The sequence below is a fragment of the Anabas testudineus genome, chromosome 19, assembly GCF_900324465.2.
Source record: "Anabas testudineus chromosome 19, fAnaTes1.2, whole genome shotgun sequence".
In the NCBI taxonomy this organism is placed as follows: domain Eukaryota; kingdom Metazoa; phylum Chordata; class Actinopteri; order Anabantiformes; family Anabantidae; genus Anabas; species Anabas testudineus.
The window spans coordinates 3,630,084-3,654,456 of record NC_046628.1 but is presented as its reverse complement, the minus strand read 5'-3'; the positions used below and the strand labels follow the sequence as shown (position 1 = coordinate 3,654,456).

Genomic DNA, 24,373 nt, shown 5'->3' with positions numbered 1-24,373 from the left:
GTGTGTGTGTGTGTGTCCACCTACACACACCCACACGCGCAAATACAGACAGGAGCAGACACACTCGTTGCACACTGTGGGGGAAGAGATATAAGAGGGCTCCCAGGGAGAAAGTGCGTGCAGGGAAGTGTCCGAGCTGCCAGTCGCCCCGCTCGTTTCCACACCGCTGTGCGTCACTGGCTGTGTTTGTGAGCGTGTGTATGTAAGCGACTGCATGGGGTAGCGAAGTGTGCGGTCTCCACTACAAAGGAACAAACTTTGACAGCCTTTTTTTTTTTTTTTCTTTTTTTTTTTTTTTTTGCAGAAAGGATAAAAGGATGTAACAATCGACTGGATGAGGGAAGCTGATAAGTTGCCAAAGCCTGCCTGCTTTTGAACCTGAAAACATTGTTTGATTTTGGTGTTTTTCACTTGAGCTATTTACGCCTGTGTCTGAGTACTTCCACATTAGGGAGCCAGGAGGTGACCCTGGAACTGCATGAGGAGGTATTTACAAGCAGAAGCAGACACAATTTTCCTCCTCTGAGCTGCTACTGTTCCGAGGACTGAGTGTACTTCTGTATTTTTATTTAATTTAATTTTTGATCATCATTTGATGCTCTAAACCAGAATGGATGCCATATTTTTGTCAGATACAGATCACAATCAGACTTACTTGGATGACTATTTCTACTTTGACAACAATAATGATGGCTATGGCATCACCATGGTCATTCTCTACCTCGTAGTCTGCATCATGGGACTAGCTGGCAACTCCTTGGTCATTATTGCCATTTTGAAACTGGACAAAATGTCATCTTCAACAACGGTGTACATCTTCAACCTGGCTCTGGCTGACGGCCTCTTCATGGTTGGTCTTCCCTTCTTAGCGAGCCAGAACTTCTATAGCTACTGGATGTTTGGCAACGTGGCGTGCAAAGTGGTCATGGTGCTGGATGGCATAAACCAGTTCACCAGTGTCTTCTGTCTCACAGTAATGAGCATCGATCGGTACATGGCGCTGGCTGACCCTCTCCGGTTTGCGCGTTGGAGAACACCACGCTGTGCAAAGATCGTCTCAGCGTTTCTGTGGTTGTTTTCGCTGCTCACCATTCTCCCCATGGCGCTTCACTTTTCAGCTGACCACGGCCAGTGTATACCGGAATTCGTCTCAAACACCTGGTGGCTCGGCATCCTCTCCTACACCTTTGTCATGGGCTTTGCTTTGCCTTTCACAGTCATGACGGCCTCCTACACGGCGCTTATCCTCACCCTGAGGTGCCAGCGAATGCGAGCCTCAACGCCTAACCTGGAGAGCCACCGGCTGGAGCGCCAGGTAACCAAAATGGTGGTGGCAGTGGTACTTGTGTTCGGCATGTGCTGGCTGCCATTTTACACCTTCAACTTCTGCTCCTTTTCTCAAAATGGTCTGTTACTGACCTTCGCCAGAGCGTTTGAGTTTGTGGTCCTGTTGTCGTACTCTTGGAGCTGCGCTAACCCCATCCTTTATGCCTGCCTCTCCGACACTTTCAGGAGGCATTTTCGTACCCTCCTCTGCTGCACAGAGAAGTCATCACCCAGCATGCTTTGCAACACTGAACAGTATGACTTAAACGACTGTAATAAAGGTGTGCTGGATGTCACCATTCTGGCATGAAGAAAAAACAAAAACTGAATCACCATTTAACCCTATTTACTCTCTCACAACTCACTACTGATACCTATATATATATATATATATGTAACCTAACTCATTTGATTATGGTTAATTGTGTTGTTTTTCTTCTCCACTATTCTTGGATACTGTTCAGTGTAATAAGGTGCATTCTTTCCTCCTTCAACAGTGTTTTCTTTGAGTCTATGTGATTGGATTTGCTATTTCTCTGACTATATATTTGAGTTGTATGTTTACAAGGTGTGAAATTTGCTCAGCTCTCTCTTTAATGCTGGTGTTTGATTAGGTAAATCTAATTTGTCTACACATTTCTTATCATGCTTTTTATTTGCTATAATAGAGAACACACCCACCTCCTGATCTATATCAATCCTAAAGTATAATTTGCCTTCTAATAACATAGATCTCTTAGTTGACCTACTCTACAGCATCTCCTTGTATTCAGCTTTTCACCAGAATGAATGAAATGAGGCACAAGAAGGTTGAAGCGTTGACAGGTGGAGTGTAAACAGAATTGCAAGGAATACATGCCTTTGGCTGAGCACCAGCAACAAGATGCAGACAAACTCCTTGACTCCCACAGCTGGACTACGTGCTTGAGTTTAACCGTATGAAGGTGTCAGATGTGTGTTTGTGTCTGAGTAGACATGTGCATGCACCTGTACATATGCTTTTTGGGAGCCTTGCTTGCTTCAGGCTCACTGGTGAACTCTGCTTAATGCTAACTTACTTCAGAGGAGTTCCAGAAGAAACTTTCAAGTGAACAAAAAGGAGAGAAACATGTATTTACTTTATTTACTGTTTATTTTTTTACTGTACAATGTTTCCTTTTAAGTGAAAAAATACCAGCACTTGTATTTTGTTATGATGTATGTTAGCATTCTACACTGTTGTAAAATGGATCTGGCACATCAAAATGTCATAAGATGAGACATTTTAAAAATCTGTGTTAGGTTGAGCTGGAAAATGTATGTATACGTTATCTAAAGTCAAAGCCATGAAGACCTTCCTAGAGAGTGTTATCACAGCATTTGGCCAATTTAACAGAAAGGAAATATGTGAAATATGCATTTTTGCACACATATGCAAACAAACACAAACAAATAAATGTTGGATGTGAAGTATCAGTAATGTAAATGTGCATAAATTTTGTCTGTGACAATCTGTATCCTGCTTCGAGTAATAAAGTGCCTCATTTTAAAACTGGCTGTCAGTGTAATCCAGTGATACCACATCTAAACACAAAAACAAAAACACATTTTTGGGGGAAATTATGTTACTGAGGCTGCAAATGTGCTGCTGTGTCTGGAAGCGCACACAAAGTGTGTGGGCGTGACTGTGTTCTTTGAGTGGAAACTGAGCAGAACCGTTGATATGCCGATAACGGTCATAAGCACAAGTATGAAGGAAAACAAGATTTAGTTTTTGTGATTTCTTCTACACACGTTCAGGTCATACACTAAAGAACAGTCTTTTAAAAAGAACCCCCATCATCCTTATAGAAACAAAAAAACAATGCATAATAAAGGCCTCTTTAACGTACCCAACAGTACATGTTTGTAGATATAAAATATGTAATAGTAGGTCCACTTGAGCTTTAACCATCATGCATTTAATGGATCAATACTGTTAATTAACACTGCTTTAATTCAATACTTTTACTGTGGGCTACTGCTGCTTTCACATAGGTGAAGATACAATATATTCACAAAATATAAAGTATTTGACATGTTAAAGATCAAACTAGCAAACACGACTCATTTGAATCTTTTTCACTTGAAGTTTTTAACAGTTTCATTTCCCCTCAAATCTCATCATAAGGGTTCAGTAAAATAACAGTTTGAGGTCCAAAGGGGTAAAAGGTTCCAATATTTCACAATGAAAATGCAAAAGAACGAATACAGATACAGTATGTGGTGCAGGATTACGTTTTTCTCTAAAGAGATGTGGTCCTAACCAGCCACCACATAGAGATTCTATTTAAATTTTTTCTGGGGAATATTAGGATTTCCTAAACGCCATTGCCTGCTTCAGTAAGATGAACAAGCAAACCGAGAGTCTCCTTGACCGTCTGCTCTGACACTTTCCCCAGAGGGCATGCTGTGAACTGGAAAGACTCTGTAAATGTCAAGCTTACTAGCTGAGACCTCCTTGTGTCTGCTGGATTGTTTTGAAAAGAGCTGATAAATCCAACAAATCATCGAGAACATGGTGAATAGTTGAAAGTACTCGAGCACAAATGTGATGCGAAAAAGTTTTTTTTTTTTTTTTTAGTTGTACTGTCCCCTTTCTGGTTTAGGTAGAGCATAGCGTTCTGTACTTCTGTCTTGTAAAAGAGCTAATAACCCCTCGCCATGTAAAGATACAGTGCCAATGGCAAGGAGGAATCTGACAAGGCTGTGAAAAAGGTGATACTATTGGACAGCTGCAATACAAAGGCAGCAATGGTAGGTGGTGTCAGCTCTAGTTCTAACATCTATTTATGTTATATGTTTGCTAGTTTTGGTGAATAAATAATTATTATCTCTTTTTTGCCATTAAAAATGTGCATGAAACCAATAATTTGCCTGAGGAACGTACTGTGGGTTCATTTACCTGTGGCACGTGCTGCCTGTCTTCAGTGTTAGATATCAAAGTAAACAGATTTACTAAATATATAAATGCATTTTGCTCATTTGCAGCCACTGTTTCAAATTGGGATACTGCAAAATTTTGAAAAAACGTGTTTAGCTTTACTTGAGAAGGTCACTGAGTCCTCGGTCGTGTTATCAGCCTTGGAACATTGAGGTGGGGGTGGGTGGAATGATGTGTTGGAGTACGCGGCATGTGTGCTTTACTGTGTCATAGTCCCCAGTGAACTGCAGAGGTGCCTTGAGGTGATTTCTACATCTGACTAGATGCTGGCTTTTCATCTAATGCATATTACCAACCCAGAAATACACACTGATTGGCATAAAACATCTTAAAAATGACTAAATACAATTTGAAAAATAACTAGAGGTCAAATAGAAGTTTGAGCTGCAGCAGTGAATCTGATTTGAAAGGGTTAAAGATATGCATATTTGGGCACAGGTTTGCACTGCAGTGTCTACAGTATATATTTATTTCAGGCACAGTGATTGTCACTTGCCTGTCCTCCCAGCCTTCTCAGCTCCATGCAGCTCCCAGCCTGTCACCTACATTTTGCAAATGCGAGGCATGTCTGGTAGATATACATGATGGGAAGCCATTCAATATATATTCCCAAGATTATATGAAAAAGCCTTATACTTTAATTTCCAATTTATTGTAACATTTAACTCAATTAATCCTGAAAGTCCCAAGCCATAAGCTGTGTTTTGTACAGCAAATACTATTTCTGAGTCTTTAGAATAACAAGAATTATCAGAAAATGACATAACTTCCATTAATTATAATTATTACTGCTATTTGACTTTACATTACACAAAATGACAGTTACAAAATGTTTGCTGCCAATGTTCTTTATCTTTATTATAAAACCAACTAGCTCTGGTGCTAAAGCATTGCATTGCCTAGATGATTCAACAAAACAGAAACTGCTGAGTTAACCTCCGTTCAATCAAACATGCCGAACGATGCAGGATTAACAGTGTATTACAACACAAAATTCCAGTCTTACACTAATTAAAAGGCCTGACGTGTGTGTATTTGTGCGTGTACTGTGTGTGTGTGTGTGTGTGTTGGCCCTAATTAAAGCACTGGCAGACAGGAGTTATTTTCATTGGCCATCTTTCCTCCGACAGATCCCATCTTCAGCCTCTACGTGTAATTAAGACCAGATGCAAACTGCCTGAGAGGTTTGTCAGTAAAAAATATTGATGGGCCCCGAGAGAGCGCGAGCGTGTGTGTGTGAATGTGGTATTTGTCCATGAAATGATTAGAGGAACAGATCAATAAAGGTCAGTTAGGCAATTGACATAGTCCCTCGCTGTCAAGCATTTTTTCATTTCTTTAGCATGCCTCTGTTTCGATTTCCTCCTCCTCCTCCATTTCCGTCATTCCCTCACCTCATTTCCCAACAATGGATTTACCTTTTTCAATCTCTGTCTTATTTCAGTCTGATTGTGCAACCAGACTGACAACTGGCCAAAAGTGGCACGTTTACTACAAAAGCGAGACACTGCTGAGCCAGGGCTCCGGTACAGATGCCAGTAAACACAACCGGCCGGCAATGATTGTTTCCTCAGAAAGCACAATCTGAAATATACCTGCTCTGCAAAATTTCAAATTACTTTGACATCTGACCAACAGACACCATTCAAGATCTACTCTTCTTCTGGTATTCGGGAGTAATAGTATTCTTATCTGCACTGCTAATGCAATAGAAGGCAGCTGAGAGCATGACAATGATCATCTAGCCACTGCCTCTGAGGGTTTCTCTTCAGTAAAGGTTGCTATGTGATTCAATGTAGTAAAGAGAAACGTGCTACTCATGCACAAATTTGTGCAAATTAGTGTTTCCAGTGCAGCCACACTGGAGGATCTAAATAAATGCTGTACTTTCACTTTGAAGTCACATTTCGGATGAGTCCAGTTAAGATATTTGGCTAGTTCAAGAGAGAAGGATGCAGAGACAAGTGAAAGTCAAATACCGAGAGTCTGGAACTAGTCCAGGTCATTAGAAATACTGACTCGAGTCTCCAGCCCTAGGTGGTGCTACATGAAAAGTAATTCAGCAGTTCATTTATTCTGAGTGGAATGTGACAAGCTGTATCGAATTTTAATTCAATTCAATTCAAATCCAGAAGTTATCAAGATCTCTGACTTAAAACCACAAATGTGCCTAATTTTCTAGCTCATAATGTCACGGTCCCTGCCCTGCTCTGCCCCAGGTAGTTTTATTTTCCTGTTTCTGCTCTCTCACTCTCACTCATACATACCTGACCACACTCCTGCCACTTCCTGTCTGAGGTGGCAGTTCCATTTTTGGACTAATTAACTCTCCTCGATCAGTTTCTCCGGTTCATTACCCTTTATAAGCAGCCTCTCGGTCCGTACTAACCTGCCACATCGTGCAACTTTGTGTTCGAAGCCACTCTCCAGCCATTTGTTTTTAGTTTTACCTAATTTCTAATCCCCTGCCTCTTCATTTGTCCTGGAGTCAGCATCCCTCTGGTCCTGTTCATTGATCTCTCCCATCTGACTACATTACCCAGAATCCTCCGCTCAAAAACTATTACTGACTGTTCCTATTTCCTGTTCTCCCTCTTCCCCACCTGAGCCTCTGTTCCACTCCTCTGTTCTCACCTCTGTGCAAAGCAACCCTAGGTCTTGACTTTCTATTTCTGCATAGACATTCAAAACAATTCTCATTTGTGTATCTACATTTCGGACCTGAGCCCAACGTAACTAATCACAGTCACAAAAAAACATCATTTTCTGCTGAGTCAGGTCTAGGGTGTTGGTTGGAAAAGGCAACAGCAGGGTCCTGAAGCCCAAGGTGATTTACTGCGCTCATTGGTTTCCTTTCTGTATTCAGGAGATATGAAAAGAAGAAAATATTTCAGAAAATCAACAAGCGCCTTCACATGAAAGCTGCACTAACGTATATCAGAGTTTATAGTTGTTTTTACCTCTGAATAAAAAAGTCAATTTTCAGGCCTTTAGCTTTTATCAATTGATAATATATAATTTCAGCCACATAAAAAAATAATTGTCACTTACACAGACTTAATAAAGGTGGACACGAGTGTCTTTAAGGTTATTTTCAGACTGGGTTTGAATACTGTCTGTGTCCTTTCAGCAGCAAAAATAACTGCTGTGCTTTTGAGTGGACCCCGAAAACACTACTGCTGCCACACAGAAATATTTATCACAAAGACTAAATCAATGCTTCAACAAGGTAATTCAAGTTGAGAGGATTTTCTTTTCAACTGTCTTCTTTGTGTTGTGTCTCTGCGTGACTGCGCGCACTCTGCACAGATGAAAATCGTTCATTGACTTGCTCAAGGACACGAGCGTAGAAGCAGCACAGCTTCGTCATCCATGTAGATGTTTCTGTTTTCTTTCTTGTATAACCTAAAAACTTATCTTTCCACTTCATCTTGTGTTGGACACCATTTATCTTAATGTATTTTCCTGAGGGAAACAACATAATCTAGATTCCCATTGGAAGTTGTCCCAGGTTCATGCAAAGGGCAGTACATGGGAGCAACTGAGGTTTATCAATGAGCTGTTTTTAGGTGCTATGGGGATCCGATGAAGGCCTGACTCTCACAGTGATAATGTACGGATATGCGTGTGTTTGGCTCCATATGTCTCCACAGACTGTTCTCTTCTGGTCCATGCACATGATGTGGGGTTTTTCCCTGTTATTCAGCTGTCACAGAGTATGTCTAGATAAATTAAGACACAGTTATTTAGCATACGGAGGTGCTTCGAAGTGAAAAGCTTTAGAGTAACATTAAACTTCAATTTATTCATATAAATATTCAGTTACAGTATGTAAATAGGCAAAAATCTGCAGATGTTAAACGCCTATAGTGTGACATTGCAGTAATAAGTTGCAAGTTTCCCTGAATGCAGCAAAAGCAGCAACAGTCCAACAGCTCATCAAAGAAACATGAAAATTAGCACTAATGTTTCATTTGACAGTGCATAGTGGTGGTTAGTGCACATTTAGGCTCATCAGGAAGTTGGTTCCATCTGTGTGCAGCTTCATCCTGTTTGGTTATGACTCCAGGTCCCACAACACGACTGCTTCCTAAAGATCTAAGAGCCCCGCTGGGTTTCAAGCCTTCCAGGAGCCTTGGATTTCAAAGGCACACAAATAAATAAATAAATAAATTGTGACACACAAAAGTGGCACACCGCAGAGTAAAACTTTCTCTGTCCAAACTGCAAGGTGAAACATGATTACAGGATAAATAGAAAAGTCTTACCAGGTAATTAATATTAATTATTTAAACAAATTAGCTCAAACTATTCCCACATCTTCATTTTACGTCATTTTAATCCAGTAATATAAAACAATATTCTGCAGTTTGTACTTTTATTTCTAGTATTTTAAATATATTCAGGTATACTTAGTGTACTTCTGAATAAAAGGCTTATACTAGATTTATTCCAGCCTGTTCTCACTCCAAGGGCATTGTTTAGTCACATCCTTTGGTGTCTCGTATCTGAAGGTAACCCCTTTTAAGGTAACATTCAGCAAGGACAAGGACATGGTGGTTGAATGAGTCAATACTGTGCTGGACTTTCCCACGAAACACAGCAGTTTGCGTTCAGTGTGAGACGTTGTGTGTCGTAACAAGACTGTTACAGGAAACACTTTCTTTTAACTTAAAATAACCCTTACCCAGTTGTCTTTGCTCATAAAGCCAAATGAACTGTGATGTTTCCACTCTTTAATCGAATGTCATTCCCATGGCGTCGAGGACTGATGCAGCTGGGTTGTCCACCAGCGATACCAAATGGTACCTTTAGCTTTAGCTTAACCCCTTTTTTTTTTTGTGCGTACCGGTATCTTTAACCCGGCAGATGCTCCAGTTGAGAAAGCCTTGATCTTTAATATTCTCTCTGGCTAGAGGAAAGACACTGACACTGGTTTTCTGCATGATAAGATATTCATTAGGTGAACACATCATTGATGGAAAAGTGTTTTTCCACATTGTCAACTCCTCATTTAATAATTACAGGGATCTCTTTAATAATTTCTATGCAGTTGCTTTATGTGATGACCATCAGTTTTAATCATTTTATCCTCATATCTAAGAAACTGTAAGCCAGGGGAATGAGAACAGGTTGAATGTTTCCACCAAATGTAAACAACATCATGTGAAACAAGGTCAAATTTAGACAAATTAAAAAGGTACAGACATAGAGTATATTGTGCCTACAAGTTGAATCAGCCATCTCTTTCTTAAAATGCACGAGGAAAAATGTCAAATATTGATCAGGCTGTTAAAAAATAATAGGAACGATAAGACCCTCTCACGTTTGGGTTGGTTTTGACGTCAAAACTCCAGGTCTGTCACGTCAGTCCAACTCGGCAGCTTCACTGAGCTGACCTCAAAGCTACACAGACTGTGTAACCGCAGCAAACTGTGACTTTAGCTTTTATATTATCTTGGAGAAAATGGGACAGCTGGGTAGACAAGGACCTACTGTAAGTTGTTCTCTCAAGGGAAACATTTGAAGTCATTTGCTCCAATTTAGCTCTTTGTATATGGAACCGAGGTAGCATTTTAGAAAATGAACACAGCCTGGCCTCCCTGCTCTATTTGTGTCTGCCAGCTTCTGTCCACTGAATCAATACAGTCAATGATTTCTCAGCTTCTGAAGTCCGACCTGTTTGGTGGACTCTGGTGTCAAATAGAAGCCTGGTGTATATTATTATGTTTCTAGTATATAGGCTTTCAATTTAGACTTTGTGTTTTATTTTTTATGAAAACTTCCCCTCTGTCTTTGGATTGCAGCCAAGTTTCTGTATGTAGGACAGTCTCTATTGTCTGTTCTGCTCTGTCAGTCAGTTTTTGATGCCATACAGACCGCGTTTTACTTGGGCGTTCATAATCAGCTAGCTTTCTTTTCAATATGTGGTTAGATATTTCATTTGTTTTGATATTTGTTTTCTGTCCTTTCTAGTCTTTGGAACCAGCTAGAACATCTTCAGGGCTAAAGGAATTTTAAAAGAAAATTAAAGAAAGGCCACTGTGTTGCCAGTTTCTGACTCATCTCTATGTTATGAGAAGTGGAAATGGTAGGAATTTCTGGCAGCTTTGTTCTACCTGATTTCTTGGTCTTTACAAAGTGCAGTGAGCACTGGCTCTCAGCGTTCTCCTGCACGGCTCTGAGCACAAAAATGTGCTGTTAATATCTCACAGGTTTCACGATGCTCTCGATAACACCATCCGTTCAGGTACACGTTTAATGTTCTTTTTCACCCAAAAACCATTGAGGACTCAGTGCCCACACCTAGGACACCTATTCTCAGAGTTATATGTGTTATTACTTGGATCTGTCTGATCAGCTACAGCTGTAAATAGATGGTTGCCAGGTCTGCAACAAGGATCACACCTTATTTCAATTGAAGTTAAGACATTAACTTTAGTAGATGACTGACAATTCCCAAGCAGGGGAAGGAAAACAGCCTTTGGCGCAATCTGGCCTTTAATTAAATGCATTTTCAGGTTGTTCAAAGGCCACTTGTCTGATATGACTGGAAGGGGGACATGCTGTTTATGTTTTGTTTGTGTAATCTACCTATGAAAAAGGGGGAGAGGTTGTCTAATTTCTCTTAACTACGTCCACCAGTGACCAGCAACACTAGTAGAAATCGTGGCAATGTATTGATTATTGTTTGTATTTTAAAAAATATAATTAAGGTTTTATTCTGTAACAAGTTATAATGTGTATGTGCCTGAAAGAGCAGGTTATTCCATGTAATTACCAGACGTACAGTAAATACCAAATGAAGAGTAATAGGAGCAGCCAGGTTTCTTTGTGTTGCCCAGTCTTTCTTTCCACTGGCAGTGCTGGGAAGTAAAAAAATGTTAACGTCAGATGAAAGACAGACGAGATGGTATAAGACACAGTGAACACAGGAACGTGTGGACAGGATGAAGAGCATCATGTATTGGTATGTTTGGTATGGACTACATAGACCCAAAGGACATGAGAATATGAACGGGCTCCACGGACAGTAGCTATCAGCCTCTACTTTGTTCTTGTGTGAAGCGGTTTTCTTTTTTGTTATGTGAATTGATTATTATTTATTATTTGCACTGCTTAGTCTTTTCTAAATCTTTATTAAAGTGAATCAAATCAACGACAGCACGCTGCAAAAACTCTATTTCTACATTAGGAGAATAATCACATACATAAACGAAAAATCTTCATTCGCCATTCATTTGGAGCATGAATTAGATATCCAGCGCTGTCTGAGTTCAAGCAAATCTCACTTTGCCTTAATTAGTAAAGAATGAAACTTAATTTGTATTTTAAGATTTCATTTGGAACCTGTGATGAAGAAACGCCAGTAGATTAAAAAAGGGAGTTCGAAATATCTGCACACGATTTTATGGCAGCTTCACTGATTACTGATGGGATAGTTTAGTGGGTACATTGTTAGCGTGCACGACTTGCAACCAATTTAGGCATTTCCTTAATTTTCTTTTCTAATTGCAACTGAATTGTGTTTTGTGTTGACATAATGGTAAAATGTTTCCATCCCAATATTCAGTGTTGCAATCCAACAGTCACTTATGTTGACTACCTTTGCATTAACAAACTAATCAATGCAAACTATGCTGCAGCAGAACATAACATGTTTATATTCACCCCAAAAATGTAATTTTTCAATAACGTCTTTAATGGAATTGTGTATATATATATATGTAATCTGATTAGTGGATGTAGTGAGGAGAAATCACTTTTGCATTGAATCTTAACAAGCAGCATTTTAGTATTTCCTGCGGCTAGAAAGTGGAAATTGTGTCTCTTGAACATGTGTCTTCAGTTTATGCCACATTGATGTACTGCTCTGCTGAGAGTGAAATGAAAAAGAGAAAAAAAAACCATTTGATTACAATAAAACACCCAAAGGCACAATATGACTGTAATTTTCACCACTCTGCTGCATCTGTTTTGTCGTATTTACTCTTTAAACCTAAAGACAAACTCTAGGAAATGCTTCTGTGAGCTGTGAGCGTTTGTCCGAGCCTCGGCTGCTATGATTGATCATGGCAACCTTCTATAGATTTCAGTGTTGCATCACGAAGGCGCTCTATCACAGTGACGACGTCTGCGTATTTTGCAGCCAAGTGGCACTTTGCATCAATACGTGGAGCACGTGGCCACGCGGGGCCCCTCAACACGGATCCGCTGACAGCTGCACAGTCTGGTCACAGCAGGGGGAACACAGAAGCACGTAATACACTTGGCATCTCAGGATGATTCACATTCTGAGACATGTTTCTGCAAAAGCCCCCAAAGGTTTGCGCCTGCAACATGTTTCAGTGCTCATGATATCATCACATGTTGTCTGGGTGAGTGAAGATTTCTTACGTAAGCTCACAACTTGGTGACGGGACGATGAGGCAAAAGTGTTTAAAGTTGAATCCAGGCAACGGGCCTTCAGGCTGTGTACATGTAGCAGCGGGAGTTTTAATCTGCATTGGATTTGTTGCCTGATCTGTTTGCACTGCATCACATTAGCTTTTAGTGATGTCTACACAGTAAATGGGCTTTTTAGTATAAATCATTTTTGCCTGATCTTAATAATCCTCACTTCCTGGTTCCTCCTGTCGCTATTACACAGAAGACAAATGCATTTAGCTTTTTTTTTTTTCCATTTGAAATGTCTAAACAGTCAGTGTTGAGATGTATTCTCCGCACATGATTCCAGTTGTTGTGAAATTAGTCAAATGCTTGACACTGAGAGCATCGAGGAAACAGTTGAACTGAGTTGTTTGTCTGTTTTTAGATGCAGCATCTTGTTGGTGATTGTGCTTAATGTGCAGTGGATCATTATCAGCTTTTATACAGTTAATTATATTAATAACAAACGCTAAATTCAGCTATGTTTATTTAAATGCTCAACTAAAAGATGTAAAATGAGGTAAATGCATCTTACGTGAAGATGTTGATATGTTGAGAAAACATTTCACCACTTCAAATACTTCAAATACAGCTTGAAATAAGTTTCCCCATCTAATTTCAAGATCAGCTTTTTCTACATTTCACCCCTCATGTCAAGACATCTTACCAAGGAACTGTTATGCGTGACAGCTCCACTTGATTCTAGACGCCCTCTAACACCAGCGTTAGTATTCCTGCATTTGTTGTTTCTGGTGCTCAAAGGCACAAAATAGGATAAGATGATGACACCACTGTTTAAAACATTAACTTCAGTGTGGACTCTTAAGTCGGGTTCAACTTTGGGGAATTTTGGCACGTAAACTTGCACTGTTGCCCAATAACAGCCCAGTCTTAACAACGCGGCCCTTTCCCCCTTCACCCTGAGGTCCCTGAGGTCGCTAACATCGACTATTTCTCTTGTACGTTCTGGGTGGAAAGAACTCTCCGCTCCAAACAAGACAGCAGGCTCACTGCCCATCACCTGCCACATTTTCAGACACTTCTTTTTAGAAAATACACAGTTTTGTTCGCACAAAACAAAAACGTCTGTCTGAAATACAACACAGAGGATTCTGTGCGCCAGTCTTTTGCTGCGTCTGTGGAAGTACAAGATCCATTATAGGTCTAGGGGAAGAAGTGAAATGTTGAAACTAATTAAACTTTTATTTGAGGCCAATTTGGTTGGATTTTCCTGTTCTGACTCAGAAAGAGTGGATGTAAAAGAACACGTAAGGGCTCTTTGACCTGGACTGGTCATCTTTATTTGTCCATGCTATATAATCCGTGTGATACCGTGTGCTGTGGCACTGCGTCGTCACCAGGAGTCGAAGTGATAAACAGCAGATAAGTCATGTCACAATGAAAGCGCACTTCTTTTCTCGCCGGAAGAGTTTCACAACGAGCGCGGCGCCCAGGTTGTCGTGATTTGCAGCAGAATCAAATCAGTCGCACTCTGAGGACGTGCTTGTGTGCTTACAGTAGCAGCTCCAGGGGCCGTGAAACGTGTGTGAGACGAAAGCAAAAGGATAGTTCAAGACGGGACAGCGGGCAAGGAGGGAGGGAAGGGGGAGACGGATTCGATGTGACACTTTTCTCTAGCTGCTTCACTCCTTCCAGTAACAGCTTATCTGCCCAACAACACAAACAACACGTCACATCTGCAGCTGCAGACCGTTGTGGATCACATCACAGTAATGAGGAACCCATTTTCTACAGTAGTCAAACAGCAAGAACTAACGCAAGAGCGTGCGAGCCACTGCCCACTCTGTGTTTTTGATTTTTAAGCCTTATCTGCTGTGGACCTTTACCCTTACTATGTTTCATGTTGACTTAGACCCGTGTCAGGAGTTGAAGGCCGTGTAGACGGCTGCTGACCACTGACATGCAAGGACTTCCAGTGTGCGTGGTGTGAGTTGAAAGCAAAGCACAGAGAAGGTCTGAAGAGTCATTACAGCGGATATTATCGATTTAAAGAGCATCTGCACGCAGTTTATGCATAAATGATTCCCCTCAGGTTGTGCTAAATTGACACAAAGACGCGTCTGTGTGAGATGAAAGTGTTGCAGGGTGAGCAGTGTAATAGTGCTTCACAGTTAGACTAACGGTACATAACTGACAGGAAACAGAGCGGCTGTTTGTTTGTTCAGCACATGAGCCCAAAGTGATGAGAATACGCTGCTGGGTGGGTTTAGTGACAGTTTGTACCTCCTTCCTCCTCTGTCCAGAGTAAACGTAAAAGAGTCTAAACTGTTTTGGACTTCACTGCTCAGGAGTGAAAACTCTGTACAGACTGATTTGTTGTGCCGTCCCTGACTGTTGCTGTTTAATTTGGCTGATCCAGAAGGCAAACAGTTCTCCAGAGGCAGACGAGGGGTTTGTTCCGGCCGTTTGTTTGTTCCTGTGATACGCGAATACAAACAAAAGCAACAATTTCAAGTTTAAAAAAGCTGATGGATCTCCCATAGCATCTCATTCTTAGCAGGAAAAGCCCAAAAAAGCTTCTTCTTTAATCGTCTTGCTGTTGAGATGTGATTATCTGTGACGCGAGCACAATAACAAACCAGAGTTCTTGTGGATCTGAAGCCACAGGAAGCGCACGCTGGTACCAGTTGAGTGTCTGTGCTCGGAATAACTGAAGACGTGAACTCTTTTATTTATTTTTTTTTCCGTGCTTCCTATCAGGACGTAAATAAAACGATTAATCTTTCATGTGATAACAGTGGGTTCAGTATTAATAATAGCAGCACTTCTGCGTTGCTATGTTGAGCTAAGTGGCGGGACATTTTCTCATGGAAGATACCCACCATCTGCACCCTGCTTGAAAACTCCTCCTTTATAAAGCCGGAAGAAGGGATGCTGGATCGGCTTCATCCACCGAGATCCGAGTGCCATCACTAACAACAATGTGCACCACTGGCTGTGATGTGCATATGGAAGGCCCGGATGACACTTAACATAACTGCAGTGGGGGCTAATGGATTTGGCAAGAGACGCTCTAATTGCAGCTTCATTCTGTTTGACAGCTTGAGGCAGATTTTTCCCTTTTCTGCACATTTTCTGCAAGAGTGACTGGAAAAAAAGGTTTTTGGTGCAACTGGAGGACCAGTGACAAAAACACTGCAGGTATGTGTCACTTGGAATAGTTGCTTCCTCTTTGTATAATTCAACTCTGTCAGCTCTGTGGTGCCGCGTAGTTTGTGGCAAAGTAAGTGCTGGAAGAAGAGTGGTCTTTAAAAGACGGACAGCTCATATGCGTGACTCAAAATCAGCCAAGTGCCGGACACCGACGCACACACGGTGACGCGCTCGGCGGCTCCTCTCCCTCTCCTCTCTCTCTCTCTCTCTCTCTCTCTCTCTCTGGTGGAGTCGTGCGTCCTGCCGCTCTGTCTCCTCGCGCAGGATTCGGTGCCACGACTTTCTTGTTGGACGCAGCGCGCGTTTCCGAGCGCACTCCGGCTTTTTTTTAAAATATAGATTTATATTATTATTTCTCCTTCTATGCGCGTTGTATTAACAGAAGCGGAGATTTTTTTTTTTAAGGGTAAAGATGACTTGAGGGATGTAGCGCAGCCACCAGCTCTGGTGGGGGCGGGAAAGTGGGCGACCTGAACGCCAGCGCGCCGCGCGTAAGACTTGGAGGAGCAGGTGGATGGAGAGCCTGGCGCGATGCAGCTTTGCAGCAGGTCAGCGCCGCGTCGCAGCGGCTGGACTCCGTCTTCTCTGCTGCTGGACACCTCACCACGATGGGCTTGATGTAAGGATCCGGTTTTCGGTGTAAAAGTAAGTCGTGCCGTTGATAACAAGATTGAGAAAGAGGGTTTTGCGCAGATTTGACTGCTCTCTAATTTGTCTTAGAGCAGTTTTTCTTATACCAGGACTCAAACTTGCTTTTATAATGAAATCCTTACAAAGTTATTTCTCTTGGTCCGCTGTAAGTTAACATTTACATCCAATATATCATAATAAATGGATTGTGTTGGCTCAGCTGATTCCACTTTGTACTAAACCGTGGTGCTGTGATGCCCCTCGAGTTCTTGGATACATTTTGCTCCACCTGTGCCTCAACCTGCGCCTCACTGGTGGTAGATGTGGACTCCTTCATCCCGGCACAGCGCAGGACAAACGCGTAATTGTCCTGAAACGTTCAGAGGGGAAAGAATAAACCGACCTGCTCATTTGTGGATGAGAGTTTTTCACCTCACTGTCAATGAAAGGACGCGACACTCATCACTTGCAGGTTGGTGTGAAGCTGCAAGAAAGCTTCAGACTACCCTCCTGTAATTTCTGCTTTCCTCTGAATCTCAAGTAGCCTATTAGACTGTCCCTTTGCAGGAGCTTTAATAGAGCACTAATTCCCCTTTACGCGTAATAATACACTTCTTAGCCTGCTTTATAATTAAACTAGAACATGTTACCAAATAACACCAAAGCCCCTACAGTAATTAGCATGTGCCTCCTGCCAAGACACTATAGAGATCCTTTCATCAGTGGATGTATTATTAGTGCAGATTGCTTTTGCTCAGGCTTTCCCCCTGTAGCTCTCACTCTCCATCTCTTACACACACACACACACACACACACACAGTTTTGGCTGTAACAGGATTCCACTAGCACATTCATAAAGGCACGTAGACATTGTTTTAATTCATCATTAAATTCCCAAATTCTAGAAATCTCTAATAATGAAGTCAGGCCCCATTTTTAATCATATTTCTTGTCAGAATTTCTTCCAGTATTAATAATTCATTGTGTAAATTCAGCCTGTATTGCATTATGTACTGTATTTGATAGTTAGTGGAGGGGTCTGCCGTCCCTGGACTCGCTGTTTCTACCAGTAACTAAAGGTGTTTGGATTAGTTAATGCATCAAGAGCTCACCAAGACGAGGTATTATATATATATGATGCTATTTAGGACAGGGAGTCACTGTGTAGATTAACAGGTTATCAGAAGTCACCATCGTCTGGTCTTTGCACGCACACACACAACTACAGTACAGTATTCCTTATTAGCACAGTGGACATGTGCCAATCACATGCAGTTCGGTTAAGTTGTGAAAGCACGAGCTGGACTGTTGTCCCATTGAGCCACATGCTGTCAACGCAGGGACAGAGTGAGAGATCGTGTCACAGCACCAGACCTGTTTGTCCCCAGGATCAATTGAATAAACATTTGTCTTCGGCAGTGCTGTGCCCTCGTCCTTCTCCCGCTCAGGCGTACCTTTTTGCATATATGCATACGGGGAGGGGGAGGAGGCATGCATACACACATACGACACACACCTGACCTGCGCTCTAGTGTGGCTTCAACTGATTTATGGATCAGAAAGGAAGAAAAAGACAGAAGAGCAGACAATCTGAACGTATGTTGACCGTGTGTGTAGTGCTAGTGTAGGGATACAAGTAGTGCTGAGGATATTCTAGGAGAGGAAGAATGAAGCTTGTATACTAAATATTTGGAGAGAAGCTTTTGGATACAGTATAAGATTCAATTGTTTAAATGTAGAAAAGCACATGGAAACCAACCTTGCAACTGTTGCCATAGGTGTTAGTGAACTATTTTTATTTGTCTATGGCCCCGATTCACCCTCTCAGACAAACTTATAATCCTTCTCCCCGTGTTGTCTCTCTCTCTCTCTCTGCAGATCTACCTTGCTATTTCATCATCTCCCTACAGCTGGGATGTGACACTTGTGGTTCCTCATGCATGAAAATCCCCTGTCGCCCCAATCCCCAAGAGCCCAAAGTCTCAAGTTTACTAATCTTAGACCTTAGCCCCTGTAATCCTTTTGCTCCCATTTCTCCAGCTACTTGTGTTAAAAGTCAGCTTTAAACACATAAAACTAACCACCAACCCGCCAAAACCCCCTCTGCTCCTCATATTCTACCTTCTTTAGACATTTGGGACCCTTTGATTCCATCACGTCATCATGGCTTTAGATCAGTGGCCCTTCCTCCTGAACCCCCCCAACACCACCATCCCCGAGGCCCTCTTGTATGACAGCTACATCCAAGGGAACGAGTCTGACTTGGACTTCAACATTTCAAAGGCCAAGGAGCCAGAGCACCAGGACAAGACGAGTTCAGTGGTCATCACCTTCATCTACTTCGTGGTGTGCTCTGTGGGGCTCTGCGGTAACACCCTGGTCATCTATGTCATCCTGCGTTATGCCAAAATGAAGACGGTGACCAACATCTACATCCTCAATCTGGCTGTGGCAGATGTTCTGTGCATGATGAGCCTGCCGTTCATCGCCCTGCAGCTGGCACTGGTGCACTGGCCCTTTGGAGAAGCGCTGTGCAGGGTGATAATGACCGTAGGTGGGTACAGACGGCCGGACTAGTTCTTGGTCACAGACAGAGACTTGCTATAGTCTAGTAATACTTTTATCTGTACACAGCCATAAAGAACCCTTTAAAGTGAAATTGGCTACTGCACTGTCTACTTTAACCTCAACTTAATCCTCGTCTTATTTTTTAGAGCCTTGTTTTTAGCCCTAGTCATTAACAACTTCTAATTAATTCCTCTCATCCTCTCCTCCCTACCAGACTCACTCAATCAGTTCACCAGCATCTTCTGTTTGATGGTGATGAGCATCGATCGATACCTAGCAGTGGTCCATCCTATTAAATCCACAAAATGGCGGAAGCCCCGTGTAGCCAAGCTAATTAACCTGACAGTTTGGGTTGTGTCGCTGCTAGTCATCCTACCAACTATGATCTTCAGTGGCTTGAACAAAGTGCCAGTTTGTGGTATCGTGTGGCCGGAGCCCGAGGATGTCTATTACACAGCCTTCATATTCTACACCTTCTTCATCGGATTCTTCCTGCCTCTGGCGGTCATATGTCTGTGCTACCTGCTCATTATAGTCAAGGTGAAAGTTTACTACTGCATGTGTGCCATCATAATGCTTCGGCATCTCCGCTGCGTAACAATGTGACTGTCTTGTTGTTCACTGAGAAGATAGGCAATTCAATTTTCACTGAGGTTGCTGAAGTATTTTGGTTACTCGAGTAATGTTTATTAGAAGGTTTCATTTAAGTTTCTCAATTTAAAATGTGACTGATCATAAGGTTGACGCCGGTCAGCACTGCTAATGACTAATCTTACCTTTCAGCATGTTTCTGTGTGTCACTCTGCTTGAGAGACTGACATTTCCTCCCTTTGCCAGGTGAAGTCATCCGGAATAAGAGTGGGTTCCTCTAAACGCAAGCGCTCAGAGCGTAAGGTGACACGGATGGTGTCCATCGTGGTGGCGGTGTTCGTCCTCTGCTGGCTGCCTTTCTACGTTTTCAACGTCACCTCCGTCACCAGCTCCATCAACCCCACCTCCGCCGTGAAAAGCACCTTCGACTTCGTGGTGGTGCTCGGCTACGCCAACAGCTGCGCCAACCCCATCCTGTACGCGTTCCTGTCGGACAACTTCAAGAAAAGCTTTCAGAACGTTCTGTGTCTGAAAAAGGTGGCGGGCCTGGATGAGGTGGAGCGCAGCGACAGCAGGGCGGACAGGAGCAGGATGGTGAACGACGCGGCGCTCATCAGCGCCAACCTGGAGACTCACAATTCTGCTCTGCTCAATGGAGAGCTGCAGACCAGCATCTGAGCGGTGAGGGAGGTCGGAGAGATGGAGCGGAGGTGCTTATGGCTTCCAGACTGATGGGCTGCCAGTGCAGGAGGATGATGTTACAGCAGCTGCTGATGGACACTGACATGAACAAAGCCCAAGGAAAAATAAACAATGTCCTGCAGGGTTCTAGAGGTCAGAGGACGTACACTGATTCCAGCTCAAAACTCTTAATGTTTGGGTTAATGAGGCAACTGGCATAGTTACCAACTCCATAAACATTGCAGGGTGTCGTTCTTGCTCGGCAACATGAGGATCTGAAAGCGAAAAGGTCTGAACCCACATAAATACTGGCAGAAGAGAGTCGTGAGAGGATCCACACCCTCCCTAATGGAGCTTTTCAGAGTTAAGAAGGTTCGGCATCGATTCCTCCAAACGTAGACGTAAAGCCGAACGAGTCCCGTTTCAGTGGAAACCAGCCAGCTCTCTAACACCTTATGGACTCTGAGAGATGAAAAACAGAAACCCCAACCAAAAGATGAATATGTTGATGGTGATGTTTTATTCATACCAGCTGATTAGTCTGGTCTTACATGATTAAAAGGGCAACAAAATGGCAAGCCCCCGCCAACACATCTTATTTACTCACAGACCAAGTTTCCTGTTTGGCCGGCATCTCCACGGGAGAAGCTGCATTGATCTGTAAACTCTTGAATTTAACATCCTGGATTATTGATTGAGTGGAAGGATGGGAAAACATCTCCAGAGCCGGTCCTGCTCCTTACAAAACAATTTTACTTTGTGTAAATTAATTTCAATGGACATCCCTGCTGTAAAATTCTGCATAATTGTCATATGCATTAAGGAAAGCTCTAAAATTATGTTTGTCAAATCTGTCATGTGTGCTTTATACTTCACTGTATGCTCATTTTGACAACAGCTGTCTCTTGTGCCAACAGGGCAACTGCAAAGAGCCCATTTGTACTTACAGAGGCTGTGTTGTGACAATGTATGAGCTCGTCCTAACATCATGATGATGAAATGTGGGCACAGCCCTCAGCTTCACATTTGGTTCTGCCAGCATGTGTTTGCAAAAATGCCTACATTTCACAGAAGGGAGGAAAATGTGTCACTCAGTCAAAGGAAGGAGGGAGAGAGGAGATACTGAGAGAAAGAGAAGCAAAGCGCGCGCGCGCTCGCGTGATATCTACTGGGAACGCGGCACAAAATGGACACAAAGCTAGAAAAGAGAGATCAGTGAGCACAGGTGAGAGGAAGTGATTGAGGCGTGTGCTGGGTTGGCGAGAGAGAGAGAGAGATACACTGAAACACCTACATCGTTACTTCATTCTGATGATGCCATATTGGGTTTCACCTGTTCTCGGGCAACATCTTGTGCAACAATGACTTATTTAGGAATATGCTCCATGTGAGCACAGTGATGACTGATCCATATTTCTGAACTAGATTTCGACAAAGCGGCTCTTTAACTACTCGAAACGACAAACTAACACAAGATTGATTTTGTCTGATTGGGATCATCTTGAACGTATAATTTACTAACTCTAAATTGTCAGTCATTTGAAGTTAAAATAAGCATCTCGAGCAAACACTGGAAATCAATCCACTCTGCCCTGCCTCGCTCTCCCACTCCCCATCACGCTCTGAGTAGCTCTTCAGGTTGTCTTGCTATGAAATTCTAACAAATACCGATTCTCCAGAACTTACTAAGTAAAAATAGGTGAAATGCTTTGATTGGTTGAAGGGGAAAGCCTCAATCAGATGTCTTAAATACTGCATCTTTAATGTGGAGCTGCTAGGCAGATTACACTGGCCAGTCCTAGAGTGTTATATTATTCATTGCTGTCAAATTGCCTGTACTGAAACAAATAGGCAGTATAAAGGGTTAGAAACATCTTCACAATAGCCTGGCCACATTATCTACTAACTGCATCAACCTCCACCCATCCACAGCCATTTTCATTTCAGCTACGGCATCGGGGTGTTTGTGCACACTGACTTCTCAAATAGATCTCATCTAGCATGTGCAGCAGTGTCACTTTGACATCGTCCCAGCATATTGGTCGAGTCAGAAGCCATCAATCAATGCAATCAAAAGACACGAGGAAACAGACGGGGCTTGTCCTGAGAGGTTACTGCAGAAAAAAAAAAAAAAAAAAAACAATCTGTGCGGCCACACACACAGATAGCGGTGTCCCAGCTGGGAGTGGGCCACACAGCCTCTAATTTGTCATGACGTTCTCTCTGTGCTGTAACCACTAGTAGAACTGTGCTGCAGCGGGGACAGCACCGTCCTCACCATGTGTCGCACAGGCATAGGCTCCTTGCAACCTTGTGTGAGTAATGCAGAAGATGATAAGGGTGACCACCTGCGCATTGGGGAGTCAGTGCGACTCACGTCACTGTGTATATGTGTGTGTGTGTGTGTGTGACAACAGTCTATAAATAAAGGCATTATTTGAGTGACATCTGCAGCCAATCCTGCTTAGAGACATGAAACATGCTACATCTTTTTTACGTGCATCTTTATAATTGTGCATCTGCGGCTGTTTCACCACTGTGTCACAGGGAGGAATTCTCACTGGTGCAATCGAACTCATTTCAGTTGAGTCATTTAGCACTGTCAAGTGCAAGAACTCTCCTCTCTTCGTGCTCAGTTAATTACTTTTGCTCTCTCCCTCCGTCTATCGTTTTTCCTCTGTCTCTCTCCCTCTTTCATTTGCGCGCACAGCTGGTGAAGAATAATAGGAGCTAAAACACATTTTACGCCCACCCAAAGCGAACCGAGCTGAAAGGAAACTGAATCCCACTGAAGAAAACGCCCGATTTCTGTCATTGCTGCTAGTTATTTGGACATAGTTAATGTAATTAATGGACCATTCTGATGTTTAATAGATGTTAATGAGGTTGTTTGTGCCAAATCCAGTGTAAATGTAGCGCCGTAAGGACAGCTGAGGCAATGAGACAGTGCCTGTAGTAGCTGCTTTCTTTGTCGTTTTGTAAAAAAAAACTAACAAAATATCTCTTATGAAAAAGTTGTGCTGACTTGTGCTGGCGTGGGGGCTCGCCGGGTACAGTTCAGCGCTGATGTCTAAAGGGCATTTATCCAGACAGAGGAGAGGTAGAAGCAGGGGAACCGGGGGGAAAACCTCCGCGTTCTCGCGCTCTTTTTTTTTTCCTTTTTATTGAAACACAAGTTCATTTGCGAAGGGCTAGAACGTGTGCACCCGCGAGGACGCACTGTTCAATATTAACTCTATGTATTCTATGTATGGCACCCTCTGCTTGTTGCTGCATGGGGAGGGTCGCGTATCCCACCTTCTGTTTCGCCTCACTGACAGAAACCAGTGGTACACACACACATACACACACACACATACGTGCTGGATTCCACCTGTTGTGCTAGATACAATCTCAAAAAAAAAAAAAAGATTTTAGTTTAATGATATGTAGTCGTAGTTTAGATCGTATTCACAGCATCTAGCAGCATCCGGTGCAAATGTGTAGCTTGTTAGGTTATGATCAGCAGCAACTGTTACTCCTTTAAGGAATTAATACTATTACTATTATTTAACACTACAGATTAAAATCAATTTCAGGCGAGCTGCTCCTAACTTCCATGCTTGTTTCTGACAGTGTATAAGTACTTTTCTGTGCATTTACTTTTATCTATGTGCCTTGAAACTGAAAATCAAACCATGTCATGGTATCAATGTACAGCAAAACAACACTGTAACCTGTTTCTCCCCAACGCCAAAACAACCAAAGGACTTTATACTGTACAGACGTATTGGCAGCCAGAACCATAACAGAGACTCGCTTTGGATCATTTCTACCTTTCCCTCGGCTTACGTAGCTTATGTTCGTGTGATGTAATGTCTGAGGCAGATGTTTATTTGTGACTCTTTCTTGTTGCATATAATATGATGTGATCATTGATTGTAATGGACAGGTCAGTGTCCTTGTCTGTGCGATTAAAATGCAGGCCAGCTTCTGCTCCCATGGTCAAAACCTGTGTATTTGTGAGTCAGT

The 24,373-nt window shown here is 42.4% G+C and overlaps 2 protein-coding genes across 4 annotated transcripts; both read left to right on the top strand.

Annotated features, from left to right (window-relative positions):
• Positions 1 to 65: 65 nt before the first annotated feature.
• Positions 66 to 2,481, top strand: LOC113156860 (somatostatin receptor type 5). The gene has a single exon (XM_026352239.1). It carries the CDS (start codon positions 611 to 613, stop codon positions 1,634 to 1,636), a length of 1,026 nt encoding a protein of 341 aa, XP_026208024.1. The 5' UTR covers positions 66 to 610; the 3' UTR covers positions 1,637 to 2,481.
• Positions 2,482 to 15,038: 12,557 nt separating this feature from the next.
• Positions 15,039 to 21,731, top strand: sstr2a (somatostatin receptor 2a). Of its 3 annotated transcripts, XM_026351451.1 has the most exons (5): positions 15,910 to 16,537; positions 16,743 to 16,994; positions 18,401 to 19,076; positions 19,305 to 19,630; positions 19,928 to 21,731. In XM_026351451.1, exons 3-5 carry the CDS (start codon positions 18,686 to 18,688, stop codon positions 20,357 to 20,359), a joined length of 1,149 nt encoding a protein of 382 aa, XP_026207236.1. In that variant the 5' UTR covers positions 15,910 to 16,537; positions 16,743 to 16,994; positions 18,401 to 18,685; the 3' UTR covers positions 20,360 to 21,731. The 3 variants fall into 3 exon arrangements, with proteins under 3 accessions (XP_026207235.1, XP_026207236.1, XP_026207234.1); XM_026351450.1 differs by lacking the exons at positions 15,910 to 16,537; positions 16,743 to 16,994 and adding an exon at positions 15,039 to 15,880; XM_026351449.1 differs by lacking the exon at positions 16,743 to 16,994.
• Positions 21,732 to 24,373: the final 2,642 nt, after the last annotated feature.

Bases quoted from the DNA above. Each gene is read 5' to 3' on its own strand.
- sstr2a (XM_026351450.1), top strand. From the start codon at position 18,686: ATGGCTTTAGATCAGTGGCCCTTCCTCCTGAACCCCCCCAACACCACC. The intron at 19,077-19,304 runs GTGGGTACAGAC...CCTCCCTACCAG, and splicing joins CAGGGTGATAATGACCGTAG to ACTCACTCAATCAGTTCACC. The intron at 19,631-19,927 runs GTGAAAGTTTAC...TCCCTTTGCCAG, and splicing joins ACCTGCTCATTATAGTCAAG to GTGAAGTCATCCGGAATAAG.
- LOC113156860 (XM_026352239.1), top strand. From the start codon at position 611: ATGGATGCCATATTTTTGTCAGATACAGATCACAATCAGACTTACTTG.